The 21,423-nt window shown below is 41.1% G+C and overlaps 1 protein-coding gene across 4 annotated transcripts in view; it reads right to left on the bottom strand.

Moving 5' to 3' along the window:
- Positions 1-13,893, bottom strand: part of EFEMP1 (EGF-like fibulin extracellular matrix protein 1) — a 59,479-nt gene extending 45,586 nt beyond the window's left edge. Inside the window, exons 1-4 of one of the 4 annotated variants that reach the window (XM_019624720.1) lie at positions 13,874-13,893; positions 12,014-12,101; positions 6,977-7,025; positions 6,402-6,812 (exon numbers count right to left, since the gene is read on the bottom strand). In XM_019624720.1, coding sequence (XP_019480265.1) covers positions 6,402-6,812; positions 6,977-7,025; positions 12,014-12,094 — 541 coding nt within the window. In that variant the 5' untranslated portion in view covers positions 12,095-12,101; positions 13,874-13,893. Of the gene's footprint in view, positions 1-6,401; positions 6,813-6,976; positions 7,026-12,013; positions 12,142-12,504; positions 12,528-13,351; positions 13,468-13,873 lie in introns of those variants that run through there. The other 3 variants (XM_019624719.1, XM_019624718.1, XM_019624717.1) reach the window with 3 other exon arrangements.
- Between the last annotated feature and the right edge of the window lie 7,530 nt (positions 13,894-21,423).

The following is a 21,423-nucleotide window of genomic DNA, read 5'->3' as shown; positions in this document are numbered from 1 at the left end:
TGTCTTATAATATGCATAGACTCTAAATAGAATAAGATGTCAGCTGTGCATGTGGTATTTTGGTAAGATACTTTAAGGCCAAAATCAGAGTCAACCTCCTCTTTTATGATTCTATATGAACTGAACCTTCACACACTATTGCTTCATCTCACAAGTTGTGTACAAGAGTAATGGGGATGCCTGTAGAAGGTATAGGTATATCTTAGCACGAATCATATTAGCACACCCATAACATAACATAGAGATTCACCTACTGACAATTTAAGGATAGTATTTCACGTTTGCAGGTTTTATAGAGAGATGTAAGATATCTTGTTGTGTTATTAAGATGCCTCCTTTTCCTCTAGATTGTGCATATCATGTCCTTAGTTCAGGAATATAGCTATAACGAAGACTCATGACCATTCATGTTTAGGGATCATAGTACTGGTGACGACAATAAGCAGGTGAGAAAAGTAAAATAGAAATATTATTCTATCCTAGAAGCAGAATGTTTATTTTTTTATGTTTTCTCTTCCCTATTTCCCATATCCCATGTAAAGGATTCTGACCCTGAGCTCTGATTTTTGTAGCTGAATGCAGCTTCCTGAAGTAAGATTAAGTAAGAACACTGGTTCTCAAAGTTGGACAGGGATCCAAATCACAGGATTGTTAAGACACAGATTGCTGAGCCCCACCCTCAGAGTTTCAGATGGCCCCGATTTTGCATTTCTAAGAAATTGCTGGATGACGCTGATGCTTCCGGTCAGGAGACCATGCTGGGAATCACAGTTGCGCAGTTACAATAGTATAGTGTTTAGTGAGGGCAGAAGAGTCATCACAGGATCTCGTCCATCCTCCCACCTCAAATAGGTGTCGTGTAAGTTGCATGAGGGAATTTTAAGGACACTTTCTGACTGTGAACTAATCAGATACATATACAGACTGTTCATAAATATATATTAAAAATGAGTCTTAAATTAACTAAAAATTCAATGACTACAGGATTTGGAAAAGTAAATTATGAAACAATGCTAGATTTTTCAGGAGTTAATCATTCTTGTATTACATTGCGTCAGCTGATTTAATTAGTAATTTTTTTTCATGTGGGAGTCAAACCAGCAACCTTGCTGTTAAGAGCGCATGCTCTATCCACAGAGCCATTAAGGGCGGCAGCTCAGCTCAAGGTGCAGAGTTCAGTCCCAGCTGCGGGTGGGTGTAGCCCACTATTGAACAGGCAATCTTGTCATTAGGAGCACGTGCTCTCACCAGCTGAGCCATCCTGCCACCTGTTGGCAGCTCAGGAGCAGCTCAGGCACAGCTCACTGGCCCATGTGGGAATCAAACCAGTGACCCTGTTGCTCAAAGTTCGTGCTGTTAAGCAATCTCTTAACCAACTGAGCCACTCGGCCAGCCCTAACATCAACTGATTTAAGAAGTAGTTAAATTTTCCCTATAAACTCATCTCTTACCCATTCATGTGACTTTAGAGAATTTTCAGATACTCAAAGGTAATTAACAACTAAAAACAATGAAGAACTGTAAGCAAGCTAAATATCCCTTTACTTTCTGCTTGAAGTATTTCTTTTCTGTTAATATCATAATTTACTCAATTATAGTCTTCGTTTTGCAAAATACCTATTTTCTGAGATCAAAGCTCTTTTGGGGGGTGGGTGGGAGCTGTATAATTATATGTAACAAAAAAATAGGCATTTCCTCACAAAACTAACCAAAGTAACCAGAGACCCTATTGACGATTAGTGACGATCGACAAAACGGTACTGTTTGCAAGTCATTTGGAAATGACAATGCCAAGTGTGCTAAGTCACTTGATTACACTATAATTTATAGATCCTCTTTTGGATACAAGATCACTTAAATTTCAAATAAAGAAGTCAAAGAAAGCTGTCCCTAGCATCTGAGACTCTGTACATGCTAGTTCAAGTTTCTCTTTTTTAAAGTAGATGTATAGATAATAACTTCCATTTTCAAAATAGTATTTTAGTTATCCTTATGTTTATAAAGAAATGTGCAGAAGATAATAGATGGTCAACAGGAGTCTAGAGCTTTTACCCTGAGTATAATGTTTTTGTTCCTTTAGGTTTTATAGAAGACATTGTTTTTTTCTTTTTAGCTGTTTAGTTGCTCCTGTGTCATAGGTAATAATGATAAAAATCCAATCAAGTCATTGAAAATATAGCTAAAAATTTAAAAAATAAAAAATTTAGCTAACAAAACTTTATAGTTGAAACATGGTATTTAATTTGGCCATGTGGTACAATTTTTCCCCACGAAAATGTGGAAAGATGAGCTGTGATATGACATGTATCTAAGTAAGTAGGTGCTAATGTCCAGGTATCCTACAGATGCAATCTAGAACATGTGGAAACCAGCTCATTGACAAAATGGCAAGTGAAAAGAAAGGCTCTGTCCAGGTACATTAGGTTTGGTTTTTGAAAGTTCAAAGCAAATTGAAAAAACAGTCACACTGGACAAACAATGCCATAACTGGGGGGGGAAAAAAAGTGGGTCTAACGTTGTGATTTCTCACTCTTGGCTGTGAAGTACAGGAGATTTGATTGTTGGGGGTGTTCTAGGGTGGTCAACCATCCCATTTGCTCAGGACTGAGGCATTTCCAGGGATGTGGGGATTTTAGTGTTCAAACCTGGATAGTCTCAGGTATACAGGAATGGCTGGAAAACCTAGGGTACGTTTTTACATCTTTCACCTTACATAATATGAGCCAGGCACTGCTTTCTGGATTTGGCTCCATAATCAGTTTTATGAAGCGTTTCTATTGAGTTCATTTGTTAATGGTATAGTTTCATTAGAAAGTTAGTAACGATTCCTGTAAATCTTGACTGAGTTAAGTAATGGCTTAATTACCAGTTATACAAAATATTCTATGTTTAATTTTACAGAAGTTCAATTAAGTGAGCAAATTCCTTCAAATTGGGCAATCGATGCTTTTTCTTGTCACTTCCCAGATGATTTTTTGTTATACAAGAATGGGGCTCTTAGAAAGTTATATATTAAAAAAAAATCCTTTTTCAACTTGAACTAGTGATTTCTAACTCCATTTCCTTTGAGGAAGTTTACATACAGACTGTGCACTAAAGATGTAGAAAAATAAAGTGAGTCATCAATGGGTTACAATATACTCTCCATTCATCCAACTTTATTTTGGAGCAGATGAATATCTGTTGTCTTTGAGGTAGATGATATCTCATGGAGAAACTATTAATTTATAAAAATTTATTTATACATGACTCTAGATATGTAAAACTGAAATGATCTTCATGTAATTTTATAGCTGCCAAGGATGGTGCCTGTCATTTGAAATTCTCAGTGTGAATGACTCCCCCAGCATCAACCTCAGTTGACAAAAATTACCTGAAAAAAACCTGCTCACTGTGAATTGATGTTTGGATATTACATTGCATTTTAAACCCCTGTTTTTGCACAAAACTGAAAAAATTCTGGACAAATCCTTTTAGGAGGAGTGAAAGGATCACATTTTTACTAAAGGTTAAAACACAGACAGCTGGTTAAATGTATATTTATAAAATAAAGTACATTTAAAAATATATAGTGGTATTTAAATTATTAGGTGCCATCTGTGATTGGTCATAGTGCATTCAAAGTACAGACTGAAACAGTACAGATTTCAGCCATCACATAAATGTCCTCAGTTTTAGGTTATGTAATGATAAATGGTACCTGCTGAAAACTACACATGGAAAAAAATTTTTAATACAAATATTGCTCATCCACAGGCATTCATTTATTCCGATCCCGTGACCATGGTAAATGTGTTTGGATTACTGGGCATAAGAACGCAACATTTAAAAGGGAATGGAGATCTTTATTAAAACAGAAGGCTCCTCAAACTCCTCAATGATGTCAGTAATATAGGTCCTTGGAGCACATTATTGTTTTAAGCAGAGGTCCCCACACTTTCTCATTGGTTATAGAACATTATTTTGTGCTGCTGGCCTGGAATGAGAATGTCATACATCTGTAGGCAATTAGAAGAAGCTGGACTAAATGTTTGATTAGCTCAATAATAAACGGGCATAAGTGTGACTCGACTTATGTTAGTCAGATTCCCTAGACAGATTATCCTGTTGTTATCATATGAAATAACCCCCTTTTATCAACAATTAAGTAAATCCACATTTGTAGGCACTTTGTAAAACTGTGAGGTGGGAAGAAATCCAATTTAAGCCTTAAGTCATCCAAAAAACTTGTAACCCTGCTTCCAATGACATAGCCCCTCCCCCCATCCCAAGTTTTAGAAATTGGTTGAATTATTCAGGACGGTTTGGGTTGGAAATACCCCATGTGCAATCAATAAGTATGTACTCAGCATCTACCATAAGGCATTTAAAATTTTAGCCTATAACTATAAAAATTTCCCGAAGAAGTTAAGAATTATAAATGTTTTAATATGTGAAAAATAACTTACTTTGTAAGGTAGTCTAAACTTTTTAAAGAAAAGTTAAATAGGATTTCATTTTTATTATTCACATTTTATTATACAGTTTCTACTATAACCAGTGCATATTGTAAATCCTGAATATGTTTAATTCTAGAAGTTACTCATTCGGTTATAGGCATCATTTTTCAATTCAACCACAATTGTCAATGATGAGCTACAAACTACTTTGGGGAATAACCCATTCATTTCTCTGTTGTTTTTTTTCTTCTAAGTACCAGTGAAATATACACCTGAAGTACAAAAAACAATTCAGTATATAAAAGTCAATACTTAAAAAATTTCAGCAAAACATTTCAGTTTCAGGAAAAATATGACCAAACCTTCCAATATAATTATATATTTCAATAACACAATTAAAAGTTGGTATCTTAAGTAAACTGAGGTATTTTTTTATCAATATTCACTCAAATACATATATGTCAAATAACCTCATGAGGTTATCTCCTTGACATAATCCTTAAATTAAACATCAGAATATCAAGCAGATGCTGAAGCATTCATCATCAATATTGGAATTCTGACTCATAACAGTAACACGAAACAGATGCTAATATGATGGGCTCTCTGAAAAGTGACACCATTACAGCATGGGCTAACTCTTGATGTAGGGTACTTAAAATTTGAACACAAAATATAAAATAAAAAATCAGAGCATGATCTATGTCCTTACTTCATTTAGAAGCCATTTAAAACCTACTATTTCCAATACAGAAGATATAACTCAACCCTGGTGAAGAAGGGGATGCACACCAGGGGACCAGAGATGCTTTTTTCACTTAACGCAGCAGCTAATTGATCCCAATTGAGCTGCTTGGTGTTGAGGGAGGAAGGTCTCTCTGCCTCACTCATGAGCAGGTAGAAAATAAGAACGTTTGGGCCCTTTCCATTGACACATATGTCTCAGGTATTTATGGTATAATGTAGGGTCTACTCAGTCAGCCCTGCAGTGAAAAAGGAATCTGGGGCTCCTACAGCCTATCTCAGTAACACAGTCTTCCACATCAGGCGGATCTGAAAGGGTTTGCTAAAGAGGAAAAGGGAAACAAAATCCCTTAGCACAGTCCAGTTAGCTAATATCCTACACGTCTTCAAAGCCTAAGATTCTTATCGCTTTGCTAGCATGAGTCTACAGCTGTTTCTAGAATACACAGTGATGTGTACTCTTTGTGAAAATAAACAGAAAAACCCAGGCAGATGGTGCTATGGTGCAAGTGATATAAGTGAAATACGTTCAAATGAGACCTTTAAAAGACCTATGAATGTGAGCGGGGGAGACGCCCTCAAAGGTACTGAGAAGCAGGCACTCCAGTTTTTTATTCCTCAGTAAGGAAAAACAGTCAGTGGCAAGTTCAATGAAAAGAAAGTTTGAGAAGCCAAAAGGGGATATTGATGGAGTAGCTTGACAGTACAAATTCCCAGTGAATACCCTGACTGCCCCTTCTGACAGCTGCAGACTCGGGCCCCGCCTGGCTGGCTTTGAAGGAGGGCTCTGCACTCACCACCTGTGTAACCTGTGGTTCTCAAACTTGGCTGCACGCTGGAACCACGTGAGGAGCTTTCAAACATACAGATGCCTGGAACCCCCCCCCCCTCCGAGACTATTATTTAATTGGGCTGGGGTAGGGCTTGGACATGGAGAGGTTTTAAAGGCTCCCAAGTGACTCTAAATATGGGCAGCTAAGGTTGAGAACCGTTGGTGACCTCTGAGCCACAGTTTCCTCATTTGTAAAATGATGACTATACAGACAGCAACCACCTTTTAGGATTACTGTGATGATAAAATATGATAATGTGGGAAAAGCATGTGTAGTACAATGTCTGGCACGTGTGGGAAGCTCTCAAAAATTTGTGAGTTGTTATTGTCACTACGAGGTGCACTTGGGCAAGAAGCTTCTCGTTAGTGTCATAAATCATGCTTACCTTGGCAGATGTTATGCTCACTCTGCTCATAGCCTGTTGCACACTGGATCCGGTGAGAAGGGTTGGAGGAAATGCGCTGAGGGTCAGCTGGGTTCCTCCGGATGACAAAGTTATTTCGGCCAGTCTGCACTTCTGGGCCTGCAACTGCAGTAGCGCTGGCGACAAAACCACCCCCAGGCATAGCTCCACTGGTTGCCATGCCACTGGCTGCTATACCCCCAGCTGTACCTGAGGCTGCGGCTGCATTTGCGGCTGCACCCACATTTTCAGACACTGGTGTTTCTTGTTGAGGTTGTTCATTGTTGACGATAATCTGGGCTGTTTTAGGAAGGCAAAGGTATCCTCCATAGTGGTTGACACATTTCATTCCGCCTTTGCAAGCGTCTGGGACAATGTCACATTCATCAATATCTGTGGTCAGTAATAAAAGAAGTCAGGAATCTTCTTAGGGGGACAACTGAACATGCAAATATATGCTCATGCCTTATTAGTAGAATACAAATAGGACAGGAAAAGTGACAGGAGATGGAGTCAGAAAGCTATGTTCAGATGGAAAGTCTTGGAAACTGGCTCACCTTTGCATTGTTGTCTTACAGGATCCCACTCATATCCATCTGTGCATTGCTGTGAAGAAAATATCAAGATGGGGCCAAAATACAGTTAATTGGGGTATCCAGTCCCTAGGAAGTCACTCTAATAGCTTCATTCTTATGGCAACAATCCTTGCACTAGAGTCCTAGACAGATGATGAGATGGGTAGTTAAAATTTTCTAGCTTTTCTTTCTTTCTTTCTTTCTTTCTTTCTTTCTTTCTTTCTTTCTTTCTTTCTTTCTTTCTTCCTTTCCTTTCCTTTCCTTTCCTTTCCTTTCCTTTCCTTTCCTTTCTTTCTTTCTTTCTCCATTTTTTAAAAGATTTTATTGGGGAATTGGGGAAGGGGAACAGACAAGTGCTGTCCTTTTGTTCTTCAGTCTAGTTGTGGAGGACGTCGCTTCACTGGCCCATATTGGTATTGTGATCATTGCGCTCTTCCTGAGTTAGGCAGTCCCTCGCCAGCCATTGGACAGCCGCTCACGCCGGCTGCTGGCCACTCATTCTGGCTGCCAGCCATTCACAGTAGCTCACGGCAGCTCACTGCAGCAGGCGCTGCAGCCTACGCAGTCGCCGGCAACTCACGGCAGCCCAACTCCAAGTGGAGCTGTTGTTCACCATCTTAGCTGTATAGGGCGCAGCATCACTGGCCCTCATGTGGGATCTGAACCGGGGCCCTGCTGCTCAGAGCTGGCACTCCCAAGCCAACTGTTAACCAATGTACCACTTGACCGGCCCACTTTTCTTTTTTAAAGACAAATCTGTGCATTGGCCCACTTCAGGCAGCCCTGCTCAATCACCAGTTGCCTCAACTCTTCTGTTGTGTTTGGTACAGTCACCCATGAATATCTTCTTGGAATTCTTTCCTGTCTTGATAACTAATCTCCAAGCTCTCTGACTACTCTGCTTTTTGATTGCTTTATTACCTCTTCCACATTGTAAATTTTACCAAAAAAAAGAAAATCAACCAAATTCTTTTTTTCTGCCCTTGACTATTCCTTCTCTTTCTAAATCCTCTTAGCACATTCTAGCACCTGGATTTCCTTATTGTTCCTAATTCAGCTGAATCCAGAGCCTCCCTCTCACACCCTGGCCTGCCTCCTAGTTTCAGTTCCCACAGGTCCTCTTTCGTTCATTCACTGAACAAACCATCTATCAAGTACCTTCTCACACAAGACACCATCCTAGTCCCTGGGAATGCAAAGATCATGAAGACTTTGTCCCTGTCCTCAAGTAGCTCATAGGCCAGAAAAGGAGACAGACAGGTAGACGAGTGGGAGCAAGATGTTAGGTGCTCTGACACAGTATATATGTTGAAGGAGTGATGGACTCTGCCCAGGGATGTGGGTGGCCATAACGGTAGAAGGGAAGGCTTTATGGGGGAGGCCACAAGTGAATAGGGCCTTATAGGATTTTTCCTGGGGAGATGTGTGAATTCTAGGATGAGGGACCACTGTAAACAAAGATGTAAAATTGTTAAAGAGGGGAGGAGCTGCTAGTAGTTCTGGGTGGATGGAGATGAGGTTGGAGAGGTAGGCAGGGCCAAATGTGGGAAGCCTTTCTCTGGGACAGACAGGAACTGAGTTCTTACTGAACTGAAAGTCAGTGAATCCCAAACTGTATTATGGTTAAGAATAACCCAGTGTGCTTGTTAAAATGCAGTTTACTGGGCCCACTGACTCTGGGTCTGAAACCTGAATGCCTAACAAGCATTCCAGGTGATTCTAATACAGGTCATTTGTGGGCTACTTCTTGAGAAAAGAAGAAAGATGCTTCAGGAAGTATTGAGCAAAAGTAGGGTAAACAAACAAATGAACTTAAATTCTTTTAATAGAGCCAAGAGTTGTTTATATACATGACAGATGCTTGGCAAGTAAATAGCTGAATGGAGACAGAGAGGTCAATTTAGATATTTTACTGATATCTGAAACTTAACAGGGCAAACACTAAACTCACTGTATCTCCCAAATTAATTTTCTAGTTTTCCCAACACTGTCCAAAACACTGCCATCGTTCTCAGGATTACAATTTTGACATTAGCATTGACTTTTCCAATTGTTTTACAAGTTCTGCTCACTGTGTGTCCATTTCTGTATCTACCAATTGGTATAAGCCTTCCTGCCTCATGAGTAGGCAAGTCTCCTTAGCAGCTGGGCTTCCTATCGCTACATGCTGCACACAGCCTCCATGGCAAGCTCCCTTGTTCTCTTGGTTATGTTGTTCCTCCATCTAAGAAATGACAGTGGCCTGCAGGCCTCTCATCTCCCATGCTTATCATCTCCAGGTTCTCTCCACTAACCAGCTCCAGCCTATCTGGCTTTGTCACCTCCTGGACTCATTTTGATCATTTTCACTCCTAGCCTTTGATTATGCCAATTTTTTTTTTTTAAGATTTTTATTGGGGAATGCGGGGATGGTAACAGTGCTGGGGAATTGGGGGAAGGGGAACAGACAAGTTGCTGTCATTTTGTTCTTCAGTCTAGTTGTGGAGGACGTTGCTTCACTGGCCCAAGTTGGCACCATCATTACGCTCTTCCCGGGTGAGGCAGATCAGTCACTGTCTTCTGGACGGCCACTCACTGTGGCTGCTGGCCGCTCACGCTGGCTGCTGGCTACATACAGTAGCCCATGGCAACCCACTGCCATAGGGGCTGCAGCCTACGCCATTGCTGGCGACTCATGGCAGCCCAGTTCCAGGTTGAGCTGTTGTTCAGCATCTTAGCTGTATAGGGCAGTGTCACTGGCCCGCATATGTGGGATCCGAACTGGGGCCCTCTGGCGTCCCAAGCCAGTTCTTAACCATCGCGCCACCTGGCTGGCCCTGATTATGCCAATTTTGATTGAGGTGCCTCTTCAGCCTTTCTAGATTAATCCAAAGTCATCATCACTTCCTTCAAGAACCAACACAGAGTTCTATGTCCTCCAATATGCCAGACTGACATTAATTACCTCCTTGCTTTTCTATTGCTTGAGCAACTTGTATGAGCTGTATAATATTATTTGTACTTGCTTAGGAACTTTGTAGTTTTCAATGCTGTCTTCCCAGGGTAAATTCCCTGAGATTAAGGTCTGAATTTTCTTAGTAAACAAATAAACTTAAATCCTTTTGATAGTGATGATAATTTCTTATGTACATGGAAGATACTGGGCAAGTAAATACCTGAATGGATCCTATCTTTAATATGGAAGGGAAATATCTGCCTATCTTGTGGATATGAGCCCATCCTCCTGAAAAATATCTTTCAAGCTAGGCAAGATGACCATTCACTTGAATAATCTGTATGCTAATAGAAAAGAAAGTTTGTTTTAGGTATTTAGTTCCAGTACCTTTAATATGGATCTATTATTAAACAAGCCTAGAGTGAATTTAGGTTCAACACTTGCTGGCTGTGTAGCTTTATGCAAGTGAGATACTATCTCTGATCTTCAGTTCTATCGACAGAAGGAAGATGATACCACTTACCTCATACTTTGCTGAAAGGAGAAAGAGCCTCCATAGTGAGGTACTCAAAAAAATAGTTACATCTTTTCCTTTAACCATGAATTATTAGGCATGCACAATTCAAAAGAGAATAGACCTAATCTTAGCACAGAAATGATGTTATAGCTGGGAAATCTGTTATAATAATAGTGAACCCTAGTTAGTAATCTTAAAACAATAGTGTTGAATCTACAGGGAACTTTCTCTGCTAAAGATGAATAAGATTCAGGAGATTAGCAAAAGGAAGGGGGTATAAGATAAGCAATTGTAAAAGCAATAAAAGTTTTTATTAGGTGAATATAAAAATGGGTAACTCATTATATTTTAGCTCCCTGAGAGCTAAAGGTAACCTCAATAACAAAACACTTTCATTTGAAGATAAACAACACATGTATTCATTTCTCTTGCTTTATTTATCTTCAGCAGAGGAAGCAATTACATTTACCATTAAGTTAACAAAATATTTATATTAAACTTTATTTAATTTATAGTTGATCTGAAAAACAACAAGGAACATTTGCCAGATGAATACTAACGTTCTAGGGATAATATAGTACCCAAAAAGTGAGATAATGTTTATTATCAGTAATTGACATTAGCTCACTTTTAAGAGTTTTACTTAAAATTTTTTTTTTCATTTTTTTGAGTAGGATTACTTAATTTTAAATTGGGAGCAAGTAGAAAAATATGTTTTTCATATTCTGATCCAGGACAAATGTCATTTGCCTCACAACACTGATTAAAGAATAGAAAACACAAAACAGAGGTGCACATTCGCCAGAAGTGAAGTAAGTACTACCCTCTGTTCTCACCACATCCGCTTCTGACAGTGGGGAAAGGTCAGAAGATATTTTCAATATTTTAATAAACATCCGTTATACCCAGGCAATGAACTAATTAATTAAACATTACTTGGAAATCTCAGATATGCTAATTAGAAAATGCAAAACCAAATTTCACACAATGCATTTTGAAACCACTTTAGCAAATACCACATCCTGGTAACACATAAAGTCTATCTGAAAGGCATTTATATGAGCTCTCAGTTATGCTATAAATTAATATTAGCCTTTATAAAGTCAAAAAGGCCACTTACGTGAGAATATAAGTTACACACATAAGTGAGGTGAAGTGCTTTTGTGATGTTCAACTTTCTTTTTTGACTTGAGTCTTACTCAACAAGTTTTGGTTTCATCTCCATGCACATCGGAATCCAGGTTTTCCAATTCCTTACACCCATTAATTTATTGAATGTGTTGAAAACATGTAGCTTACTTGGCTTTTGTTTTAAAAGGGTTCCCCTTTTTCGACCTTGCACTAATTATTACATTTTGGTGCCTACCTCAACTGGTGATCTAAAGGAGCTTTTGAAAGGACTACGGGCAATTTACAAGGAATCTTAATCGTGAACCATGCTAACGCGTTGTTTAATTTATTACCCTCCAGAGTGCAGCCCACATACACTGGCAGCAGTGGATAAAGTCTCCCTTGTGCCACAGAATCTCGCTGCACTGCACTTATCTCAAATTCCATCACCCCTTACCGTGTACGTGATGGTTTCTTCGGTGTCCTGTGACTTGACCAGAGCCAGAATCAGCATAGTTAGGAAAAGCTCTTTCAACATCGTGAATCTCAAAGAAAACACAGTACAAAACTGATGCTTATTATCAGCTGCGGGGAAAATAACAAAATTTGTGAAGTAACAAGTAAGGAAGGGAGGGCCGCGAGGTGGGGGAGCTGAGGCTTCCAGCATACCCAGCTTTCAAACTCCTTTCTCATCCCCCCCTCCCCCCCTTCCCCCCTTCCCTCCAACCTTTCTGGGGCCAAATGAGGCACCAAAGGCTGTAATACCGCTGCAGAATTATGTTTCACTTCACTCTATCGGGCTGCGCTCAATATATACAAAGGTACCTATTATACTGCACCTACACGACTGGCTCAAGAAAGGAGGCGGAAGGGAAAGAATAGAGGGTAATTAATTTCAAGAGACATGGCGCATTTTTTTTCCCCAAGGGTGAAGGTGGGGCAACAAACCTCATATCCCCTTGAACTTGAAGGCTTTTCAGTCTGTGCTCACCTTCAGCTAGTGAAGTTCTTTGCACAGCTCAGCAAAAGTACCTGCTAACCAATATCAATTACCTTGGCCTCAGACTTTTTTTTTTTTCCAAACAAAACACCAAAACTGAACTTGGGGGCGCAATCTCCTCCCAGTTCTAGTAGAATACCTGCCCTTCAGAGCTGCTTCTCACATCTCGCAGCACAAACTCTCTTAGTGGTATGTATTTCCACGCGGTTCTCTGAGCGCAGCTTTGTTTAAAAGCCTCAGGTTGTGTGGAAGAGCGTCTGATTCCCTTGTGCCTTATTAGTCCCCGACAAGCTACCTTCAGGGTCTGGGCTGCGTAGGGCCGGAACCGGGGGACCACAGCGCAGCCTGAGGTGCCAGTTTCCGGGCGGCCGGCCTGGCGCCTCCAGGGAGGTGAGGTTCTCTTTCTTAACAGTAAGCTAACAGGCGGCAATCCCCAGAGTTGCTCAGCGCTTCAGTTTCTAACCCGCTCCCATGGAATCCAGGTGCGGCTTAAATCTCGCACGTTGAACCCCTGAAACTTTCAAACCTTGTTTCTGGGCAAAGCCCTGTCTACTGATTGTCGGCGCGCACACACATGCCCATCCAAACAGATGTCACCCTGGTACTTGCACATGATGATAGATCGCATTCCGAGACCGCACACCTCCACCTCCCTCTCTGCCTGAGAGATCCAGCGCAATCTGGGGAAATTCTCGGGTACACTGCGCTCGTCAGATCACCCCCACTTACTCCCTGGAGAGCGGCCCTGCGGGCACTGGGCATACTGGTGTGACCCCCCGTGTCGGGGGCTCCTACCTGCGCGGCCGCGCTGCGCTCCAGGCCCAGGCAGCAAGCGGAGAGCGCAGGGGAGGGCAGCCCCGTGGGTCTGAACTTGCAGGTCTAGCCGCAGCCGCAGCAGCAGGAGGAGGAGGAGAAAGGAAGGCAAAGGGGGAGGGCGAAGGGGGGCGGAGGAGAGAGCTGAGGGAGGCGCAAGGGCTGAGCCAAGCGCTGCAAGCCGGGCGGGAGAGCGCGCTGCGCAGCTGGGTCCGCGCCCCCTGCTCCAAGGGCCCTCTCCGCCACCCCGGTTGCCCTTTGCCAGCCCCTCTTCCCCAGTTCCCAGACACTCCGAAGATGGCTCTTTTGGTGTGTGATGGCTGGGGTTTGAATCAGCCTTGGTGATGCTGCAGCCTCCCAGGCAATTTTTCGTGTCCGCGGAGGGGAAAACATCTCTCCACGAGAGCTGCTGAGGGTCCTGAGAAATTGCTTTTTATTTTAACCACCCAATTAGTGAATTCTAGGAGAGTAAATTAACCCCATTCATAGAACTGGTACTTTTACCTTTTCTTTCAGATGATTTTTGGTTTCTTGGAGTAGGGGAAGGATCAGCTTCATCAAATGTAGAAAAAAGAGCATTCATTCATTCAACAAATTATTTGTGACCTACTACGTTACGTGTCAGGTGTTGAAAATAGGTCAAGTAGAGCTCACACTAACAAAATTGTGAGGTGGGGTTTGTTTTTGTTCTCCCCAAACTTCCTTTTCATGGGCCTCTTCTCTCTTCTACTGCCTTTCTCCTCTCCACTCGTTCATTTGTGGGAGTCCCTAGCGCTGGTCATTCAAAGTTGGGCACTTCACTCTCACCTTTCATACTAATGGTGGAATTTCAGGAATTTGGAGAGAGAAAAAATGTTTTTCTGGCTTCTTCAAATTATACCACATGATTTAAGTTATCTCTGAAGCCTCCAACACTAAAGTTAGATTAATAGTTTGCTTCCAAGGCAGTCATGCCTTCTAAGAAGCAAACAGCCAAACAAAATTTCATGAATGAGACAATGTGCGAACTGAAGGTATTAAGGACTTTGTTCCACAGCTGGAAGCAGAGGGTGGGAGGGAGAGGAACAACTGACCACAGGGGGAAAGGTGGTAGATGGTGTCAGAGACAGGCTGTCTGGTGGAAGCCTCTCCTTATCTCTGGGGTATGCAGTGGGTTTGCCCAGGTCTTGCCAGTTTGGCTCCATGCCACACAGTATTGGACAGGATCAGAGGAGCTTCACATCTTGAACCTTACTTGAGTACATAGGGTTTTGCTAACAGTATTAAAGATTTTTATTACCCAAATTCAAATAAGTTTGTTTTCCTAGTCATTAATGACATCTAAACGTTTCAAAGAAAAACTTGGATCTTTACTTTTGAATAGTAAAAAGATCTGTCCAGGCATTTTCTTTTGTTTCTTGTTGAATTTTTTCTACCTATCCTCAGCTCTTTCCCCAGAAAAAGTGGGTTAAAACTCCCAACGTTCTATCTCCAGCCTGGAACTATTCTCATATACAAGTATACAACTGCTGACTTGTTATCTTCATCTGTAGACCTACTGGGCATTTCATCCTGAACAGGTCTGTTGATTCTCATCCTTTTGCCCAACCTACTCCACCCACCGGCTTCATCATTTCAATTAAAAGCAATTTCATCTTTCCATTTGCTCAGGTCCAATATCATGGGGCTAATCCCTTGATTTCTCTTCTTTTCACACAACCTGCATTCAATTCTTCAGAAAAGTCTGTCAACTTTATCTTCAAAATATATCCAGAATCGGACCACATCCTATCAATTCTTTTGCAACCACCCTGGTCTAAGCTGTCCCATCATCCACTTGGATTATTATAACAGCCTTATAATAGATCTCCTTGCTTAAACCCTTGCCCTCCTGCTATCTTTTCTCAGCAAATGTTCACACAAATGGAATCCTAGAGTATGTACTCTTTTGTGTCTGGTTTCCTTCACTTAACATGCTTTTGAGATGCATCCTTGTTATTGGGTACATCACAACTTCATTCCTTTTTGTTGCTGAGTACTATTCCATTGTATGGATATACCTTGATTTGTTTATCTGGTCACTTGTTGATGGATATTTTGGTTGTTTATGAATAAAGCTGTCATGGACATTCACATAGAAATCTTTGTGTGGACATGTGTTTCCCTTTCTTTTAGGTAAACACTTAGTAGTGGAACTGCTGCACCATATATATGGTAGGGATATGTTTAACTGTATAAGAAAGTGTCAAATTGTTTCCCAAAGTGACTGTACCATTTCACTTTCCTACCAGCATTATGTGAGATTCCATCTGCTCTGTAACCTTGCTAGCATCTAGTATTGTCTTGTCACTTATGATGGGGGGGGGCGTAAGTGACATCTCATTGTGGTTTTATTTCACATTTTTCTGATGTGTTAGTGATGTTGAGCATTTTTATATGATTATTATCCATCAATATATCTTCTTTCATGAAGAGCCCATTCATATCTTTAATCTATTTCTTTATTGTTTTCTTTGTCTTCATGTCAGTTGTAATGTTTTTTTAAAAAATTTGTCTTCCTGCAAGTCCATTGTCAGATATATATTTTTTAAATATTTTCTCCCAACTTTTACCATGCCTTTTCATTTTGTTACTGCTATCTTTTACAGCAAGCAGTTTTAATTTTATGATGTCTAATTTATTAATTTTTTTCTTTTATATTTTGTCCTTTTTATGTACTATTTTAAAAAAATCTTACCTTGGGCAAATCTTTTAAGCTCTCTAAACCTCAGTTCCTGCTCCTGTAAAATGGGGAGGATAATACTCTCTGTTTCTAAGGTTGTGAGGATTGAGTGAGAAACTCATGACAAATACCCAATACATGTGAATGAATGTTCTTAGATATTAGAACATATGGTGTGAAGGGCTATAGTAGATCAGTCCTCCCCCGTAACATAACCCAGTGTTATTTAAGTATCTTTCCTATCCCTAACCATAGGGTGTCTCCTGACTAGTCTAAAGATAATAAACTCAGCAATGCATTTCTCAGCTATTGTTTCCGAGTAGGCCATTGTCCCACTTCAGACCAATCAGAACTGAAGATAAGGGTTTTTCTTTTTTTTTTTCCCCATAGTTAGGGGAAAGATAGAGGGGAACAATAGAGCCCTTTGCCTCATTGGTCACTGGCTGACCTGTTACAGCCCAGAGGTAAGCCAGCCTGAGCACAAAAGTGATACATGCTGTGCGTGGCCAACACATGGAGGGAATCATGGAGACAACCAGGATCCTTGATGAATTGTTCATAGGCCAGACTAACCTGAGGACCCATGATCTTTTTAGTGGTTTTCCACGGTGTTTTATTTTCTTTCAAAGTCAGAAGAAAAAAAATATATATCATCTAGCCTGGATTATATTTGTCTTTATACCATTGCAGTCATAAAATATAATTGTTTTATGGAGGAAGGGGCCTCCAAAGGCAAAAGAGCCTAGGAACCATGAAAGTCACAGGTTACCCTGATTGTTAACGTTTCCAGTTTTTGCACTGAAAGTTCTGTGTCCTGGGAAAGCCCCCTGTCCTAGGCAATCTTAAAAGTTTTGTGTAGAGGAAAGGTATAGTAGAAAGGAAAGAGGACAAGTAGTCAGGAGTTCTTGCCTGGATTTTGGCATGCTCTAGCTGGGTAACCATGGCAGTCAATCAACTTCTTTGAATCAGTTCTGCATAAACATCCACTAGGGTAAAATATTTAGCTGTAGTTATTGTATTGTACTTACCTATTCTTATCACATAGTTTTTTTTGTTTGTTTTTTTACATTTTTTAATTGGGGAATTGGAGGAGGGGAACAGCGTTGGGGAATCGGGGAAGGGGAACAGACAAGTTGCTGTTCTTTTGTTCTTCAGTCTAGTTGTGGAGGACGTTGCTTCATTGGCCCATGTTGGTATTATCATTGTGCTCTTCCCAGGTAAGGCGGATCGGTAGCCGGCCACTGGACGGTCGCTTACCGCTGCTCTTGGCAGCTCACCCTGACTGCCAGCCACTCAGGATACCTTATGGCAGCCCACTGAAGCTTCACTGCAGCCTACATAGTTGCCAGCGACTCACAGCAGCCCAGCTCCAGGTGGAGCTATTGTTCACCATCTTAGCTATAGAGGGCGCCATGTCACTGTCCCTAATGTGGGATCCAAACTGGGGCTCTGCTGCTCAGAGCTGGCGTCCCAAGCCAACTCTGAACCAACAGGCCACTTGGCCAGCCCTCTTATCCCACAGTTTTTACCTGTTCTTTATTTATTCCATTTTCTCCAAGTAATAATATCCTGATTTTCTTTTGGAAACTAACCTTTATGGCAGTAGGCCATGACCAGGCCTGCCTGTAGAATGCCCTTAAGTGTATACAAAAGGAAAACTCCTAGGTCCTAAAAATAAGGAGAAGTGGCCCAGTGCCAGTACAACAAGAATGTCAAGGCCCAGCTCCTGGCAATTAGGCGTGGCGAAGTGGCAGAGTTATTCTATATTGATTTAAGTTGTTTCTGTGTGCTGATGAGATTGGACATATAAAGCATACTGGGCCCACAATTCCAGGAAGGCGGCCTTTTCTACATGAGCTGTCGAGGCTTCTAGGATTTAGGCCTGCCTGTGTGAACTACAAGGCAGGCCAGGAGCTGGGGTATCCACCCTGAACTCTTATTTTATTTAAATCCTTTGCTCACTGATTCTTACTGCCCTTGAATCCAGACACCACTGTTTGGCCTAGAGCGGCGGTTCTCAACCTTTCACAGGGGTCGCCTAAGACCATCGGAAAACACATATTTTCAATGGTCTTAGGAACTGAGACACCGCTCCTCTATCCGTCTCCAGGCCCACAGGCAGATATGCCCACATATGAGTATCCGGCGACCCCTGTGAAAGGGTCGTTCGACCCCCAAAGGGGTCGCGACCCACAGGTTGAGAACCGCTGGCCTAGAGCATACCAGTCCCTGTGGTTTGTTTGGAGCTTATTTTTCCTCTGCATTTTTTGGATGAGCATGTGGCCCAGGCTCTGCCAATAATTACATCAACTCTCCTATAGCTCCAGTGATTAGTTCAGAAACGATAGCTATACCCTAAGATAACCCTCAGTGAGGGGGCAGGGTGCATAGGGCCTGGACCCAGAGAACTTGAGTTCAGGTCTTGACTGTTTTCTCACCTGTAAAATGAGGATAGTGATAATTATCTATCTAATTATCTGTCTCGTAGAGTTTTATGAGTATTAAATAAGAACACACGTAAAGCCCTTAGTTTCTTTCATGTAGCTATTGCTACTGTAGTTATTATTCATCACACTGGCCTGTCCCTCATCAGCTTATGCTGTGAGCTTAGTAAGTCAGATTCACTGTATGATAGGATAAAAGACGTTATTAAGATTGAACGTTTTCTTCACATTTTGTGTTTGTAACTAGTTTAGGGGATAATTTAGAAAAAGCAGTGCCTGGACACTTAATTCACAGTTTGATGGTTGGGTCGTGGAAATGTGTGGCCCCACACTGACCGACATCCTGAGATGATGGTAGTGTTGGACTAAATGGCTCTGAGATACCTAAGTTTTTGAACTTCAAGTGGCTATAAAAATTATACTTCCTTACTCATAATAAATAGTAATAGCTAACATTTACATACTGTATTTGCCGGCGTATAAGACGACTGGGCATATAAGACGACCCCCTAACATTTCCACTCAAAATACAGAGTTTGTTATATACTCGCTGTATAAGACTACCCCCTCTTCCGCACACCTTCCACACACCAAATAAAAGGTAAAACAATATCAGATTTGATTTCAACATTTATATTTATATTCAAATGCTTATGACATGCAGGAAAACTGTCACAAGGCTGTATGTAACCAAACATATACATAAATCGCGATTCGCGATTTTGCGCTATCATACTGGGTGTATGGTCGGCTGTGTGCGATTTTGCGAGTGTGGTAAAATCGCATAACAGCAAAATCGCATAACAGCCGAGCATACACCCAGCAGCGCTGCTGATGCCTGAACGGTATGTGGAATGAAGTGGGTGGGCATCGGGAGGCCACTATGGCACGGGGCAAGCACTATGGGCAGTCTATCTGAAGTGTACCTGGCGTATAAGACGACCCCCCACTTGGAGGCATATTTTTCAGGGCCAGAAAATCGTCTTATACACCTGCAAATACGGTAGTACTTAACACTGTGTCAGGAACTGTAGTTAAGTACTTCATATGCGATAGCTCAACATTATTAATGCCTACTTTACTAAAAAGGAAATTGAGGCACAGAGCAGTTTAGGAACTTGTTCCAGTTGTACAGTGAGTGAGCAGCAGAGTGGGGGTTCAAAAGCAGGCTGGCTGTCCAGTGCCTTTGCTCTAAATGCTGCTCCTTTATCTTACTTCCTCTGCACTACCAACTGAATTTAGGATTGCAGGTGTATTGGCGTAGAATTAACCCCTGGGCATTTGCAGAATGTAAAAACATTTACGAGACTCTACAAGAGTAAGAAAAAATTTATTAAAAATCAAAAAGAAAGAGAGAGAGAGAGAGAGAGAGCTCTGTTTGGAACAGGCAGAAGTTCTGCCAGGGCAGTCTGAGAGAGGGAGCTGCACCCGTTTCTGTTCAGCTCAAGAGTTTTATATTTTTCTAAGCAGGATGTAGGGTGCTTGTCAGCTTGCAGGGGAGCTGCCGTTACAATTATCTTCTCCTGAGAACTGTCTTGTTCCCATCGTGATGGGTATTTATTAGTTTGTAGGAGGTTGCTATTGCGATTGGAAATTATCCTGTTCTTACCTATGATGGATGTAAGGTGCTTGTCAGCTTGTAGGTGCAGTGGTAGCCAGGGGATTCAGAGCCAAACGGTTAATGTTTAGCTTGTTCCTGTTAGCCCACATGCTCGCTCCTGTTAACTGCCTGTCCTATCCTGCCAGCTCACAAGCCCACTCCTGTTAACTCTTCATTTGTCTCATCAGCAGGGACAGAAAAGAGGCATGGATGACTTCTTCAATGTAGTACAACTATGGAGATTCTACCTGGATGCATAGATTGAACAGACTGCAATGAGAGATTGCAATAAATTCACCTTGCTAAATATCTGTGAGCTCAGGGAAATCTGAGATCTTAAAGATTTGAAGATCTGTTTGGTGAGGGGAAAAAAAATCATAATTTCAGAAGATTCAGAGGTGTTGATAACCATACATTTTGCTTTAAGTCTCCGTATGCTTTGAAGTGTGTATCTGAATCAAAGATTTCATATCAGTGTGGCTCAGGCCTAAGAGTGGCTGATTAAGGTATAAGCTACCTGTGCTCATTGGGTGTCCCTGGCATTCTAGACACTGAGATATGAATCGTAGAATTAGCCTACAATGCCTGGCCATGTAGCCAAACCAGGCAATTTTGGGGTCCAGTTGGTTTGTAAAAGTATATTTCCTTATGAAGCTATTGAAGAGGAAGCCCACATTGGCTGTATACCAGCCTCTACCTTTCATAGAAAGGGTTCATTTGTTAAATACTAGTATTCTTAGTGACATGATAAAAATTGATCACTGACTACTGTAGCTCTGTAACATACACTTGCAAAAATAATGTTGATGGGCCAGCCGAGTGACTCAGTTGGTTAAGAGCTCTCTCAAGAGTGCAAGCTCTGAGCAACAGGGTCACCGGTTCGATTAACGGCCCATGCTGAGCTGCCACTGAGCTGCCAACAGGTGGCAGGATGGCTCAGCTAAAAAAAATAAAAAATAAAATAAAATAAAATAAAATACATGAATGGTTGTTTTAAAAAAATAATGTCGATTAAGTTATTATTTTCTTGGGCTGCTTTCATATTGATGCTTAAAAATTCAATATTTTTGAAAAGCTAAGTTTACCATTATTACCCATGAAAATATTCTCATGGTGAGTATACATATGGATTTTTGTTATACTTGCCATTATTGAAACAAGTCCTTGGAAGATATAGCTTCTAGTGTTCTTTTTAGTGCTAAAATTCTTTGATTTTATCTTGTCCTTTGTCACTGAATTGGAGTCATCATCAGGCTAAAAGAAAAGATGAATTTAAGTGGGTTTTTAGCAGATGCTAAGTCTTTTCTAA

The sequence above is a fragment of the Hipposideros armiger genome, unplaced genomic scaffold, assembly GCF_001890085.2.
Source record: "Hipposideros armiger isolate ML-2016 unplaced genomic scaffold, ASM189008v1 scaffold_602, whole genome shotgun sequence".
Taxonomy (NCBI): domain Eukaryota; kingdom Metazoa; phylum Chordata; class Mammalia; order Chiroptera; family Hipposideridae; genus Hipposideros; species Hipposideros armiger.
This window is presented reverse-complemented; position numbering and strand designations above follow the sequence as displayed.